This window comes from Python bivittatus, unplaced genomic scaffold (genome assembly GCF_059951505.1).
Source record: "Python bivittatus isolate LINGU-HERP-01145 unplaced genomic scaffold, Pbiv_v1 ctg000700_np1212, whole genome shotgun sequence".
In the NCBI taxonomy this organism is placed as follows: domain Eukaryota; kingdom Metazoa; phylum Chordata; class Lepidosauria; order Squamata; family Pythonidae; genus Python; species Python bivittatus.
The window spans coordinates 10021806-10037500 of NW_028277098.1; the positions used below are offsets into that span (position 1 = coordinate 10021806).

General features: G+C 34.5%; 1 protein-coding gene across 12 annotated transcripts in view; it reads left to right on the top strand.

The window, feature by feature from the left end:
• HMCN1 (hemicentin 1) overlaps positions 1 to 15695 on the top strand; it is a 329972-nt gene that overhangs the window by 149893 nt on the left and 164384 nt on the right. For all 12 annotated transcript variants that reach the window (XR_015798470.1, XM_088153961.1, XM_088153962.1 and 9 more), the window contains 5 exons: positions 5703 to 5823; positions 7094 to 7357; positions 7643 to 7787; positions 8385 to 8506; positions 11183 to 11458. Coding sequence is in view for 11 of the 12 variants with exons in the window: in XM_088153961.1 (XP_088010087.1) it covers positions 5703 to 5823; positions 7094 to 7357; positions 7643 to 7787; positions 8385 to 8506; positions 11183 to 11458 (928 nt within the window). In the remaining variant the exon portion in view is untranslated. The remainder of the gene's footprint in view (positions 1 to 5702; positions 5824 to 7093; positions 7358 to 7642; positions 7788 to 8384; positions 8507 to 11182; positions 11459 to 15695) is intronic.

Here is a 15695-nt window from a genome sequence, read left to right on the forward strand (position 1 = left end):
GTGAAGTCTAATCTGGTCCCTCTTTTGAAGTTAAGGTTCTTGATTTACTTTAATCAGTCACAACTGGTATAGATCAGAAGGAGCCTGGTAGCACTTTTCACACATTTTATTCAAAGCTTCTGCCTTTTAATAAAATGTGTTAATCTAAAAAGGTGTTACCAGAGTGCTTCTGATTTTTGGCTTCCATAGACTAATAGGGCTCTCCTCCTACAATGAAAACAGAGGCTTTCCTTAAAGTCTGAAGTTCAGTGGTGTTTTGTGAGCTAGCAGTGAAATCAGTGAAGAGTTCTGATGTCTGGTCCCAGTTCTTTTCTGAGATGCAAAAGGAAAAGGGGCTTTGCTCTTATTAAAGAGGGGAAAAGAGAGGCAGGAGGCAGCTGGGAGCAGCAGTGTACAAACACACAGGGATTAAGAGGGAGAGGTTAGCAATTACCTGTATTCCTCGCTTAACTAATGCAATTGGAATCATCACTTCTGTTGCTAAGTGACACAGTTGTTAAGCGAGACATCATGTGACTGTGACTGACAATTTTACTGCTGGCTTCTCCATTGACTTCACTTGTTGGAAGCCAGCTGTGAAGTGCACAAATGGTGATCACATGACTGTGGGATGCTGCAATAGTCCTAAGTGTGAGGACTGGTCATAAAGTTACTTTTTCAATGCCATCGTAACTTTGAATGGTCACTAAACAGGGCAGTCATTAAGTGAGGTCTACCTGTATATTTAAAGAAATAGATTTTTAAAAAATCATTTATCCAGGAATGGATGTAACAGTTTGTATTATAGTAATGGGCCACTAAAAGTTTGTGTTTAAAAAGGTGTCTCTATTAAATCCCCACTTTAGGTAAATAAATGTAAGCATAAAGAATCAGTTGTACAAATTATTCTTCTTGTTGCAATGGGATTAGCAGCTTTAATAAAGGTATTGATTGTAATTAATTACTCATCCATCCTATCCTAATATAGAACCTGGAAAGGAATTGTATACTTGGTGGGAGGAAAAAAAAGTCATCTTATTGGGGAAAAAAAGATGCAAATGTATAGAAATTGTGTTTCCAAAGGAAAAATATAGTGCGTCACAGAGGTTTGGGCTTTCTGCTGGAAAATAGAGCAATTACCTTCTAATCACTTAGGTTTAAGTAGAGCATTTGCCTAAGGAGGCCAACAAACAAACAAACAAAGCAGGAAAGTTTTACATCTGAAATCAAGAGGCTGAATTTGCAGTCTCACAAAGATTAGTATGCTTTTATCCCATTTATTTCACTGAAAGCTATGAAACTGCAACTGAATGGGCAACTGTTGCACAATAAAAACATTATCTTTTGGCTGGTATGTTGATTCCAGAAGTGGTGAGGGTGATGGTATTTGCACACAGCCTCCAAGTTAATTCTGATTACACGAATTGCATGAAGAGTGATGGAAAAGTAAGAGAATCAACACAGTTTAATGAAGTGCTTCCTTTTAAATCTTATCATAAAAGCCATCAATAACCATAGTAACACATAAGCAAATTGTATGCACTTTCTTAACAGTAAATACTAAATCAGATTCCACTTTCACATCTAACAAAACTGCATGAAATGCTGTCACCCGAGACATTTTAATATAATTAAAAGCAAATCCCTGTAAATTTAATAAATTCAATTATTTAAAAATCATAAACATTTTCAGGATGACATTGCCCTGTATTATTCCCCCACTTATCATCAAAACAACCTCAGGGCACTTTTTTTTGCTCTACTTTTGAAGTCTATTTTCCCATGTTACTATAGTGGTATGTGGGAATGACCTTGGGAGACAGGAGGAAGATCGGCAGACTAGGCAACGGTCAGATAAGAGGAAGCTGAGCCTGCAGAAGGAATATAAGCATGGCAAACATTGCCCTAGTTTCTTGGTTGATGGGGGGAGAGGTACTTTCAGACTTACAAGATTGTAAAGTTACAATAAAGATAGAGCTAGAACTCCTAGGTGTGCTTCTTGTCTAGACTACCTTGAAGGGCTGACAGTTATGTTGTCTTGAGTTCTCCTGTCCACATAAGATAACACAATTCAGTTTGTTGCAGGCTAACTCCACTATTCATAGGCTATTTTGCAGAGGCAGAATGTCTCTTCAAATGAGTCAATGGTAACTGTAGTCTGTAATACCTTTTTAGAACTACCATTTCCATGGCAGCATAATAGCTATAACTCTTTCCTTACAAACGAAAGGTTCCTGGTTTGAAACAAGGCAGAAACTGTTTTTATATTGCTTGTCCTCCTAAAATACTCCTTCCAACAAACTAGCTATGGGCTTTTGGGAGCTGGGGTGAAACTATTCTACCTCCGGTAGCTGGAAAAACAATGAAACAGTGTGTCACTGGTTTCTTTTTTAAATGAGCACAGGGAAAATTAGGAAGCTCAGAGAAAGAAAGAAAAAAAGTAATTTTAAAAAGTTTCTGCTATGTTTTGAGCCAGCAAACATTCTATTTACAAGGCCAAAGAGTTATAGCCATTGTGCTTCTGTAGCAGTCGGGGTAAGATAGCTCTAAAAGCCATAAGAATGAAACAGGGCAATAAGAAAACATTTTTTAAAGCTACTTGTCATGTTGCATGTATGGGCATTTTGATTCTTTCACTTTGTATATATAAAGTTATTTAATTTTCTCTGTGCGTGTGCATATGTATGTATGTGTGTGTGTATATACGCACACAAGTATCTCCAGAAAGACACCCCCACACAGACCCACAGACATACAGGAGGGAAAGTGATTGGCAGTTGCTTTTGCGGGACAAAAAGGTGGGAGACGGGGGAATTGTCCAAGGGAAGGATGTGGTAACCTGCTGTTGGACTGTATACTTTGCAAGTTGTTGCCAAAATGTCTCACTCTCAGCAATTGTTGCCAAAATGTCTCAGTCTCAGCAGAATCAAGCCAGCCTGAGCACAGGATAGAAACATCCTAAATGGTAATTGTGGATATTTCCATGGAGATAATTCCTGTTCAAAGTTTAACAGGTTGTTGTGTCAGAGAGACAGGAATGCATTTATGAAGGGACTAATGCCCACCCCCATGAACCAGATTAACAAATTAATTTTGTTTTTCTGTTATAAGCTTGAAAGTTTAAGGTTTTGGGTAAGAAATCAGCTCTGGCAAGATATCTGAACTGAGTCTGTGGACTGATTCACAGTGGTTTATTCAGTTTTGGCTGAATGTGTTATATGAATCCACTCATTATGGGTTTGCATTATCTGTCTCCCAGATTTTGGCTGGCCTCAGTGAACAACGCGATTTTCAGTTGCCAGAATTGTGTCTCTTCTCAAAACAGGCAGCTTGCTCAGAGTTTGAGAATGACAATTTCAAAAGCTACTTTGGATATGTACAAAATAAGAGTTTCATTTCCTTATCCTGAACTATTTCATTGCTAAATACAACACTATTTTCCTTTCAGTTTGTTGGTAATTAAACTGCATGACCTGATAAAAAAGGAAAGTCCCTTAAGTATTTTAATCCTGTTATAAATTGCCCATGCTTACATTGTGTCAACCATAAAAGAAATCAGTTGTTGGTGTATTTGCCCAGCTGACACTTAACAGCTAATTATCACTTGATAGCAGGAGTTATTCTGGCAGTCAAAAAAGAAAGAAATAATTTTCTCTAATCCATTGATCTTGACAGCTGCTTGCTTTTGCCAGAAAACCCTTGGTGTGATGATTTTACTGAGGGGAAAGGTTAAGTAACAGAAATAAATAGCAGCCTTTCCAAAGAAGACAGACTGATTTGTCTGAGTGCATTGCCTAAACATTAATTTTATGGAAAACAACTATTTCTTTTAATATATTTACTATGTACCACTTTTGCGAGACAAAACAGCTTAGGTAGCTGTGAAGTCATGTGTACTTCCAGATTTGATGTGATTTAATTATAGTGATGAGTTTTTTCCCCCCTCTGTGAAGACTATATAGGGATATGTAGATTCTACATTAATTTTATTAATTCTAATTATACATGATCCTTTTTTTTATTAAGAACTTTATTATATACATATACACTGAATAAAAAGAAACAAGAATTAATACAATTACAATTATTGCAATTCCAATTACATTACCATTTACAATATACTAAAAAGAAAAAAAAGAAAAAGAAAGAAAGAGAAGGAGAAAAAGAGAAAAGAAAAAAAAAAGAAAAGAAAAAAGAGAAAGAGAAAGAGAAAGAGAAAGAGAAAGAGGAAACCGGTTTTCGACTCTCACAGTTATAGATATCTAATCATTTATCTTTGAAAATCTCTCTTCTGTATTTTCCCCTTTATCTTACTATTATTTCTATTTGTCTCATTCCTTAGTATATAAATCCCATTATCATCTCTTCACTTTTTTCAGCTGTATACAGGTAGTCTAATATTGGTTGCCATATTTCTTTAAATCTTGTAGTATTCTTATCTTCTATTAAATTTTATTTTTTAAATTTTAATTTATTTTAAATTTTAAATAAATTTTAATTTATTTTAATTTTAATTATACATGATCTGTTTATTGACTTGCAGTTTATGCAGTTTATAAACTGCAAGTCAGTTTATGCAGTTTACCATTTTACTAATTCACTGCATGCATATACATGTTATTTGTTCAGCCCTATCAAAGAAAGCCACACTTTGTTTTTAGTATGTCGATGGATAAAGGAAGCAGATTATTTGGGGACTGGGAGCGGGAGGCACAGTTTTGGGGTGATTCTCCTCTTTCCTCTGAGGCCAGTTCTAATTGGTGTTGGTAGTTGGGTCACTGTATAGATTGACATTTATATTTCATTATCCTGGTGTGAATCATATGAATTAAAGTTTTGGATAAATCAGCAAATGGCTACTGCCCCACCCCCACCCCAAGAAACTCAATTTTTTTAAGAGGCCCAGTTCTGCTTACTTATCCCAGAATTGCAGGATTTGCATCAACTTTAGTGCTACATACATGAGGATTATTTATATTTCATTATCCAGGATTATGACTATTGTAGTATATTTTGAATATCTGGTGGCTTCCTCCAACTTGTTTTGCTTTTCTTTCAATAATGCGGAGCTTTGAGAACTTTATGAGTGGGTGGTTCGTAATTAAAATTCTTTATTATGGAAATTCATATATGGTTTCTGCAGGTTTTCTATTTATTTGACTTCTAAACAGCCTTATTCCAAAGGCTTTATTGCCAAGTTTTATATTGCTTAACAGACCAGGAAATGTTAGAAATCTGATGCATATTTTGACATGCATTGGACTATTTATTTACTGGGGTGTATATACTGCTCCAGTCTAGAAGAACTCTGAACTATTCTTTCAGTAAGGAACTTAAAATAGTAAATCAGTATAATAAAAGAACCAAATAACAGCACCAAAACTAAAATGGATGAAAAAATGGATGAAAAATGACCACATCCAATAAAGAACAATAAACATCTAAGCCCAATCCAGGGCAGCTTATAGCAGCTCCCATCTGAATGTTCTCCTAACAGCCAGGTTTTACAGTTGTCCTAAAACTTAAATATGCTAAGTGTCAGCACTGAACAGCTTTTAAATAAGAGCATTTGTGGCCATTGGGTTGTGCATGAAATGGAAAATCCATTGTTTCAGTGGAATTTGCTTACATACTAGAATTACAGACTAAATTTATAATAAAATTTTGTGGATCACAAACCTTCATACTATGACATTGAAATAGCTTCACCAATCTTTTTGTAGGCATCAAGTAGTGGACGGCACTCTATTCGTATCACTGGGCTTAGCAGTATTGACTTCAGAGCTGGATTTTCCAGGACACCAACCCTAGATTTCAAAATGACTTCTACCAGACCAGTACAAGGTTAGTTACTATTTCTAGCTTGCATCTGAATAGTATTTACCTTACAGAACTGTTGCTAGTTTAAGTTATTATTGAATGACTTCATTTCATTATTCAGTAGAGCATAGAATTAGATATGTTGATAAATGTTTGGTCTTATTTTCTCCAATGAATTGGGTTCAATTTTAAGAACAATCTTGACTTGAACTTGTAAATGGATACAGGATATTTTTCTGCTTCAAAATTCTGTGAATATTACTTATTTCTTTTAGTTGTAACTAATGGTGAACAGCTCTAATAATGGCAGTCCAGCCGAATACTGTGGAAACTGGCTTTAGATTACAAATTATGACTTCAGTAGGTCTTCTCTAAGGCCTTGAAGTTATATTGAATTGTGTCCTTCTTCTAATAGAATAGCATTTCCCAGCCCTGTTTAATGCTGTAAAGATTAGCCAAACAAATGGAAGATTAGATCATTTTTATGAGAAACTAATGCAAAGTATGGGATAGCCAGAGATTTGATAGCTAGATAGAAGATAGATAGATAGATAGATAGATAGATAGATAGATAGATAGATAGATAGAGAAAGCCAGGAGAGAAAAACTTTTCCTAGAGGAGTCATCTTAAATAGTACTACTGAGCCTTCCTAAACTTCCCTAAACTAATAGAGGTTAAAGTATTTCATGAAATATAAAAGCAAAGTCTCATTTGAGTTAAGCTCAACTTCTGTTGACTTCATGGACCTGTTTCCTCCCAAATCAAGAGAGGTATGTTTTGCCCATATGGCTGTTTCCTTTTTCTGTCTTTTGTTTTCTCTGAGTGGACAGCTTCGAGTACTGAGAGCCAACATTTCAGAGGTTGGGGGAATAAGGACTTTAGAGGGTGGGCTTATAATGCAAAGGAGACAGTATTGTCACATGCAGCTTAATGGGCTTGGATTTGCCTGTTGAATTTTTAGAAGGAAGGTTAAGGATTTTCTTTGTATTGTTTAACTGTGTTAAGTTTATACTGAAGTGTATATTATATTTTTTGTGTCATTCCTACCTCAAAAAGACAGAACACATTGCGACTGATTTTTAGCAAACCTGCCATCAACATTCAGCAACATAGTCAGAGTGGCTTGGTGAGGCAAAAAAGAGATTTAGGACAGAGGTTGCAGATTTCCCACTCTGATATAGAGCAATAAAAATATACTGAGTTCTGAAAGGGACAAAACAGAGGCTTATGCTGCCTGATAAAAATGAAAAAAGGCAAAATTGGTGTAATTCTTAATTTGTGTTTGGTCCACAGGAATACCTACCTACATTCTGCTCAATACGACAGGGATCCATTTTCCAGCTAGAGTAGATCGTCTAGAACTGCTAAGTGTCACTGGAGACCCCCTCAAGACTGTTCCTGTGAAATCGTTTCCTGAAAGGAACCCTTATGGAATCTGGAATATCTCTGACTTTATTCCACCAGATGAAGCCTTCTTCCTTAAAATAACTGGCTACGACAAAGAAGGTTACCTCTTTCAGAGAGTTTCAAGTGTTTCATTTTCTAATATTATTCCTGGTAATTATTTTAAGGTTGCTTTTTTTTTTTTTTTGGCAGGGGTGGGGAATGTTTTTTTCTCTACATATTCAGTAATAATGATTTGGGGTTCTCCAGCCCTGTGGTTCATTTATTCTAATCTTTAGCATTATAGGAGTAGATAGATAGATAGGTAGATAGATAGGTAGATAATAGATAGATTGAACATGTGTGCATGTATAATATGTATATATTTATATAGAATAAATAAATACATTTACATGGCATGTATTTATAAAAATAACCATTTCGGGTTTTTTTCACTAGGTGCTCCAAAAGTAAGCATGCCCAAGAAAACCCCAGGATACTATCTGCAGCCAAGTCGCATTTCTTGTCATGTAGCCAGCCTCATACCTTTTACTCTTCATTTTAGTAGAAATGGAATTAAGCTGGGAATGGAACAGTTTTTCAAGTAAGTAATTTCCTCTCAGTTTAATTGAAGAGATAGTACAAGGTACAGTCACCTTCACTATGCATGAGTAAAATTATGGTGAAAGTTCAGTGCTCTTATAGCACATTGCAAAGAATAGCTGGACTAGAAATGGTGTGAATTGTAGTGCATGCAAGAGGAAAATGGTTTTTTAAGTCCATACTCATTCTCAGAGTAATAAATAGTAAGAATATATTAAATAAAAATTATTATTAATAATGTATTAATAATACATTATTATTAGCCTAATTAATACAATAAGATTGATGTAATTAGCAAAATATGTAAAAATGTGATTTAAAAAAAAAGCCATAAACACGTATATATTGGTATAAAACCAGTTAAGCAAAAGAAATTATGTTTTTGGGGTTTTTTCAGTGTTATCTGTGCATCTTCTAAGATAATTTTTATTTATTTATTTATTTATTTATCAAATTTGTCACTGCCCATTGCATTGAAATGACTCTGGGTGGTTTACAAAACAGTTAAAATCAATTAAAGTTACAAAATTGCAATCTAAAGGTTATGGAAACCTTTAATGGAAACCCTGTATATTTTCTTGCTGTTATTGTGTTGCAGAGAATCTGCTATTGTAAATTGGGAGATTGCCAAGGTATCCCTGTTGGATGAGGGCTACTATGAATGTATTGCTAGCAATACTGCAGGAACCGGACGTGCAGAGACATTTTTGGATGTATCAGGTTATTGCCACTTACTATCACTTTTCACATGTATTGACTGTGATGTGATTTTATAAAAAAAGTCAGATTATAATGTATTTTCTACTGAAACTTCTGAGGCCTAGTATAGACTTTTTGCCATGTAAATTAAGATGTTTATGTGAGGAAGTGGCATAATCAATGACTACTCTATATGTTTTTAATTGTTTTAATTTAGTATTATATTTTGTAAGCACCCAAAATCCATTATAGGAATAGATAGATAGATAGATAGATAGATAGATAGATAGATAGATAGATAGATAGATGATAGATTGAAGTGTGTGTGTGTGTGTATAATATGTATATATTTATATAGAATAAATAAATATATACATTCACATGGCATGTATTTATAAAAATAACCACTAGTTTTTTTCACTAGATGCTCCAAAATTAAGCATGCCCAAGAAAAACCCAGGTTATTATCTGCAGCCAAGTCACATTTCTTGTCACATAGAACATATATAAATAATAGATATTATTATTATTTATATAAATAATATATAATAATATATATGATATATTATTTATATATAAAATAAATTTAATGATAATAGTATTACTACTACTACTACTACTACTACTACTACTAATGATGGCAGATTAAGAAACCATTTCTTAGTTTTCTGTGGGGATGCTGGAAAGGGGCAGAAGAGATCATAATAAGTGATAGGGATGAATGGATCACTCCATTTCTCATCAGTTTCACTTTCATACATGTTTGTCCACACATCCAGGTTCTGCATCAATCTGCTTTAAAAAAAAAAATCTCCATTTTTTAATTTGTTTCTCTAATATACAGTATACCCTCCCTTTCTACTCTAATAAGCACTCAAGGTGACATATTACATGCATGAAAATCCATGTTTTCCCATGATCTAAGTGCTAATGCATGCACAAAAACCTGAAGGGCCAGATTGGGGACAGAACATCCTAGAGAATATGTATCTATGCAGTTGCTAAGAGTCGACTTGATGGCATGCAGTCAATCAATAATCAATATGCATTCACATTTCCACATATTAAATTATATATTTTAAGGCATAGTTTTTGACAGTTTACTTAGCTCTTATGTATTTTCAGATTATGCTTTTCAAATACGTGCTTTTATTTTCTTTTAGCTGAGGTATATTGCATCATGTTATACAAACTCTGACGTTGTATACATTATCCATTAGTATAGGAGGTGTGGATCAAGTCAGTTTATTTCAACATTTGCAAAGATCAAATTCTTAAAGCATCCCTAGTTTACACAATTTTCCCTTGTCTCACTTGGAGTGATAATTTCTCATAAATAAGATGTCCTCAGTGGTGGGTAACCTACAATCCTAAAACCATACATAGCATTACTCTCATGTGAACCTTCAGCTAATTTCAGAAATAACCTGCATACAACCCGTTCCTATATTTAGCACATTCAATCTATTTCATCCATTGCTTACTTACGCTATGGCCATCATTAATGTATAGCACCCAATACATTTCTTTCAAGGGAATGCAGGAACGATTGCCCACCTCTTCTTTACTTAATGGGAAAAAAAATCAAGAAAACAGCTGAAGGACTGAGAGTTTCATATTATACTATACAGTATAATACACACAGATTATAAGAAATGGTAAATATAACTCAGCAGATAACAAAAAGTAGTCTATAAACTTTTAAAAACAACACAGTTTAAAAATGGAGACAGCGTCATCTCAACAGCAAGAGTTTTAACATACAGACACAATATATAAAAAATGCCTTCATAAATAAAGAAGTCCTATTAAGTGAGGATAAATGGAGACTTATGAATAAAAGTAGGCATAGTAATTTTACTGCCTATATGGGGTTTGTTTGGTTTAGTTTTAATAACTTCCTAAGTCTTTCCAGAGGCAATTAGTAAGGAAGAATGAATGCAAATAACAGAGTGTTTATAATAATGATTGAACTGAGAAACCATTCTATGATGCTACTTTGCTAATATATTTTCTTAGATGTCTCTGTAGGCTGGGGAGAACAGGAAACTTGGATCTCATTGAAAGACTGCTAACAGATTTTACAGAGAGAGTATTTGTTTCTTTTTTTAAAAAGCGCACCGTTTTAAAAGAGAAAAAACTCCTAGGAATATAAGTGGTAGGAGCTGAACCAATCAGGAGCTGCTTTTGTGCATTCTTATGGCCACTAGAACATTCTCGTGGTCCTCTGGTGCTGTCAACAGTTGCATGCCTCCAAAGGCATCATTTGATTGGTTCAGCTGCTTGCCGCACATAAAATTTCCAGGAACTCTTTCTTATAAAACAATATGTAATGTGAAACTCTGATGGTGGAAGAACAGGAAGCAGAGATGGCTTCTTCCATGTAGAAACAGGTATGATTACTAGTAGGCTGTAAGGTAAGTGAAAGAGTAGGGGAAGCATTTGAAGCAGGAAAGAGGATGCACCAATGGAAGAGGTAGACATGTTTCTGTTGCTAGGTAACAGCAGGTGAGAACATGAGATGGACTAATAGGAAGGAAGCGAGTGAGTAGGAGAAGTAGCAATGAATGCACAAATGGTAGGCTACTCAAACATGAAGGAGTTCTTGCTTAATTAACTGAGACATCCTCTTCTCCTTCCTTGACTGTTGATCAAATGAATTTTTTTTCCTTTTTCTTCTTGTTTTCTTCTGCACAGAACCCCCACCTGTCATACAGGTTCCTAACAATGTTACTGTCACTCCTGGTGATAGAGCCATTCTTACATGCTTAACTATGAGCACAGTGCGTTACAATCTCACCTGGCACAGAAATAACAGGGATGTGAAACTCTTAGAGCCCTTGAGGATGCGAACGATGAGCAATCTCTCTCTTGAAATCAAAACAGTCAAACTGTCAGATGCTGGAGAGTACAGCTGTGTGGCTTCTAATGAAGGTGGTTTCACCAGGGCATCTGTATTCCTTACAGTGCAAGGTAATATAAAAAAAGGAAATATTTTTTTAAAAAATAATGCAACATTGTTCTTTTTCTGTTAATGGCATTTTTATCTGCTTTATTTTGTTTGGAAGCATGGAAGAAAGTGTAAAAGAGTAATATTGAAATAAAAATATTGATAGTAAAACTCATCCTTTTAAAATAATTTTATTAAAGATTATATTGCAATAATACAAACTAAAAGAAAGAAAGAAGAGTAAAAAGAAAGAGTAAAAACTGCAAAGGAAAAGAAATGTAGGAAAGAAAGAAAGAAAGAAAGAAAGAAAGAAAGAAAGAAAGAAAGAAAGAAAGAAAGAAAATAATAAAGAAAAAGATAAGAAATATATATAGTTTGGAAGTGACTTCCAACCTTCATCACAACAAATATAAACAATTTTAGTAACTTTTCACCTCCTCTTAATTTACAACCAATGATCCCTTCATCCCATGTTCCATCTCTTATCTATAAACAAATCTATAAAGCATCAACTTTTCAGTCCTAGTGCCAGCAAAAGTCCATTAAGTGTTGCCAGAAATAACAACATATCTATTTTAAGCTTTGTCAAATAAACCAACTTTATATTCATTCCTTTTACTTCTAACAATCTTAATCTTTAGTCCATTCAAGTAATGTCATAGAACTTGATTTCTTTTCCTTTCTTTTTTGCCTCTTCTTACAAGATTCATCCAAGCTTTAACAAACCTCTTTTGTAAATCTAATATAAAAGAATTATCCAGGCTGCTCTCTTGGTTTATTATTTGTAATTCCCTTTTGATTTTTAAAGCATCAACCAGTTTCTTTTGCATGTCCAATAAGACATCTTTTCCCATGTCATTCTTGTAGCCTGTCATTTGTAGATCCTCTTTCAGTGTCAACTCTGTCTCTGTCTTGTCAGATAAAACTTGTTCCTCTTCTATAACATCTTTCAGACACAATCTATCCATAGCTATTGACAGTGTTGATATTAACTTCTGATTCCATTTTTCAGAAGTGTCCTTCAGTGTTTCCAATGTTATAATATTTTGTGACATCGTGTAGCTGTTAATCAGGTTTATGTATTCTTCTCCTTTAATTAAAATCTTTAATTCCATCTAGTGTCCAATTTTTAAAATTGCTTATCTCTATTATGTCTATTATGTCTCTATTAAAAAATTCAAAACAAATCCACTTTCCCACAGGAAGGATTCTTTACAATTAATTCCAAAATCTTATTTCAAATCTTTCTGGACCTCAATCTATTTATAACTTTCTAAAATCAAAGTCCTAATTAGCCTTTTGCTGTTTATTTCAATTTTTTAAAGTTCTTAAGCTTGTTAGTTAAAATTTTCTTTCCTTAAGGATTGAAGGCAGACACACCTGGTGTTTTCAGACTTCTGGATCCAAATGTCTCTAATAGCTGAAAAGTAGTTAACAATTTCCGAATGTTATTAGAAAAGGAAATATGAGAATTTAGGGTCCTTTTAAAGGCACAGACCACAGTTTGAGCAAGATGGCTATTCCCTCTTCTCCTAGTGCTCAAAACCTGCTGGAGACATCTTGTGGCATCCTCACTAGGAGCAACCGTCTGGAGCACCTGTGGGTGATCTCCCATCCTCTCCTTATCTGTAGAGGGTTGAAGAGCGGTCTACTCACTGGCTCTCTGTTCTTCCCCATGGTCATCAGCTCCACTTTTAGTGGAGCTGTCTTCAATCCACCATTTCTTCCTTCAGAAGTCCTGATAGTAAAGCTCTTCTTTATTCAAGAATCTTTTGTCAAAGGGCATGTTTTGTAAACCTTTGTTCAGTTTCCTCCTCTTCTGTCTCTCTCTCACTTTGGTGTTGCCATTCTTTTTTTCCAACTGGAAAGACTCTGAATACAATACTTCTTTCTTTTATAAGACAGTATCTTGAAATGAAACCCACACCTAAATTAATAGGTACAGAGGTTTCTGAATCCCTTGTGGTTGTTAATTATCATTCAGAGTAGTCATTAGGTGACTTTGAAGTTTGCTCTTATATATAAAATGCAGAAGTGTGGAAGACGAATCAGAGGTTGCCCAAAAACTTCCATTGGTTTAAGAGAAATCTGTAATCAAATATAATAATATTTTTTGGAAGAGGTATTAGTCACCATCTAAAAACTAAATTCTTCACAATACACTCAAGTTATCAGGTATGTCATCTGAAGAAGGTGTTAGTGGGATTCAGATTACTCCCTTTGTAATTTAGACCATAGATAATTATGTTTCTAATGCATCTAGTATGGCTAGTGCCAACCTTAATACCTGTAATGGTGTCTGACATGGCGTACAATTGTTGTATGCTATACATTACAGCAGTGCTATGCTTCAGATTTGATTGCATAGGAATATGAATGCAGCAGCTCTTGGCAACTTATTAAAACAGCGGTGTCTCTTTTCAGGCAACATATGCCATTACTTTAATGAATTACTGTCAGATTCTGCACTTCTGTTCTCAAGCTGTTCAAAGCAGTTCTTGGAACTGAACCCAAAGCATTGCACAGCCATACTATATATGCCAAAATGTAGACTCTTTTACCTCTGTGTTACAGAACTGCCTTTATGTTGAATGAACTAAGAAGATTATTAGAATTGTTTTCAGTCAAAGAACATGCCAAAAGATCTTAAAATGCACTTCCTTGTGACAACTTAAACTTGAATATATCAAAAGATTGTGCTAAAATATTACTATATTTCATTACACTTGAGCAGTGGAATCCTAACAACAGTATGTTGGGTTCCATTCTTTGATCTAATTTACTTAGATCCCATTATGGGTCATAACCAGGGCAATGTCAACGTGATACCGGAAGTTAAGCCCCCCAGGTTGGAAGGTATCTGATAAACTACTGCGGAAGTGCAGAGGGCACATATGAATAACATTGGTGCTTGTCATGTGGAGGATTAACCTGAAAGGATGTCCAACTGCTGATGTGGCCAAAGGCAAAAGGAAAGTTCAATGCTGCAAAGGCCCCAAACTTCTATGGGGCCAGGCAACATCTAGCTGATACAATTCCTGCACCTCAAAAAAATAAACAGAGGGAGAGAGAGAAAAATAAATTATAATTGATAAAGTTAGAAACAAAATAGCATCTGGAATAATGAGAAGTTTTGGCTTCAGTGTATAAAACAAAGCAGGAGAAAGACTAATAGAATTCTGCCAAGAAAATTTAAATATTTATTGCAAGTCCCTTATTTGAATACATGGACAAAACCAGAATCAAGTTTATATATTCATCAGGCAAAGAAGGAAAAGTTCAATAAGCAAAAACAAGACCTGCAGCTCAAATTGTGAATTTATTCTTGAAAAATTACAGCACTTTAAAAAACTCAAAAAACAAAAACCCTAAAGAAAACAAGTAAAATCAGATCAACAAGATATGACCTGAGCTGCATTCTATATGATTATAATGTGGTGAAGGTAAATAGTAGATTTAATGGATTATATTTAATAAATAGAGTGCCTGAAGAACTCTAGAGTGAAATTCATAATATCATTAAAGGTATAGCAAACAAAAATATCTCAAAGTGTAAAAGAGAAGAGAAGACAAACATATCTCCTGATACGTTGAAAATAGCTGAAGCAAAAGACATAGAGGCAGAGGAAAATTTGCCCAGCCAATTGGGGCAAAGTTGAAAGAAAGAAGAGACAAGAAATTATATCTAAATACCTTATTATTTATATCAAAATAATCATTGCAATGAAACTGAGGATAACAATCCAATAGGAAGAATAAGAGATGTATTTAAAAATCAGGGGAATCTTTTATGTAAAGATAGACACAATAAAAGACAAAAACAAAACAAAACAAAGATCTACTGGAGAAAGAAGTTATAAAGAAGAGATGAAGCAAAAATACTGAACTGTGTAAAAAATATCCTCATATTAATTATACTTTATGGGTTGATCACTGAATTGGATTGTTCCATTCTGGAAACTGAAGTGAAATGGCCCCTAGAAAGCAAGCTGCAAGGATGGATGAAATACTGATCAAACTTTTTAAAACCTTGCAAGACAATGCATTTAAAGTGCTATGGATGATTTTGAAGCAGGTATGGAGGATGTAGGGACTGAAAAATAGTTTTTATCCCAGAGCCAAAAAAGGACAATGATGAAGAACATTCAAACTACCAAGCATTTATTTATTTGTTTCTTTATTTGATTTCTCTGCTCCCCCCCCCCCCCACAACTTGCAAAGGTGAGTCTGGGAACTAACTAAAAGCATAAAAACAAAGGA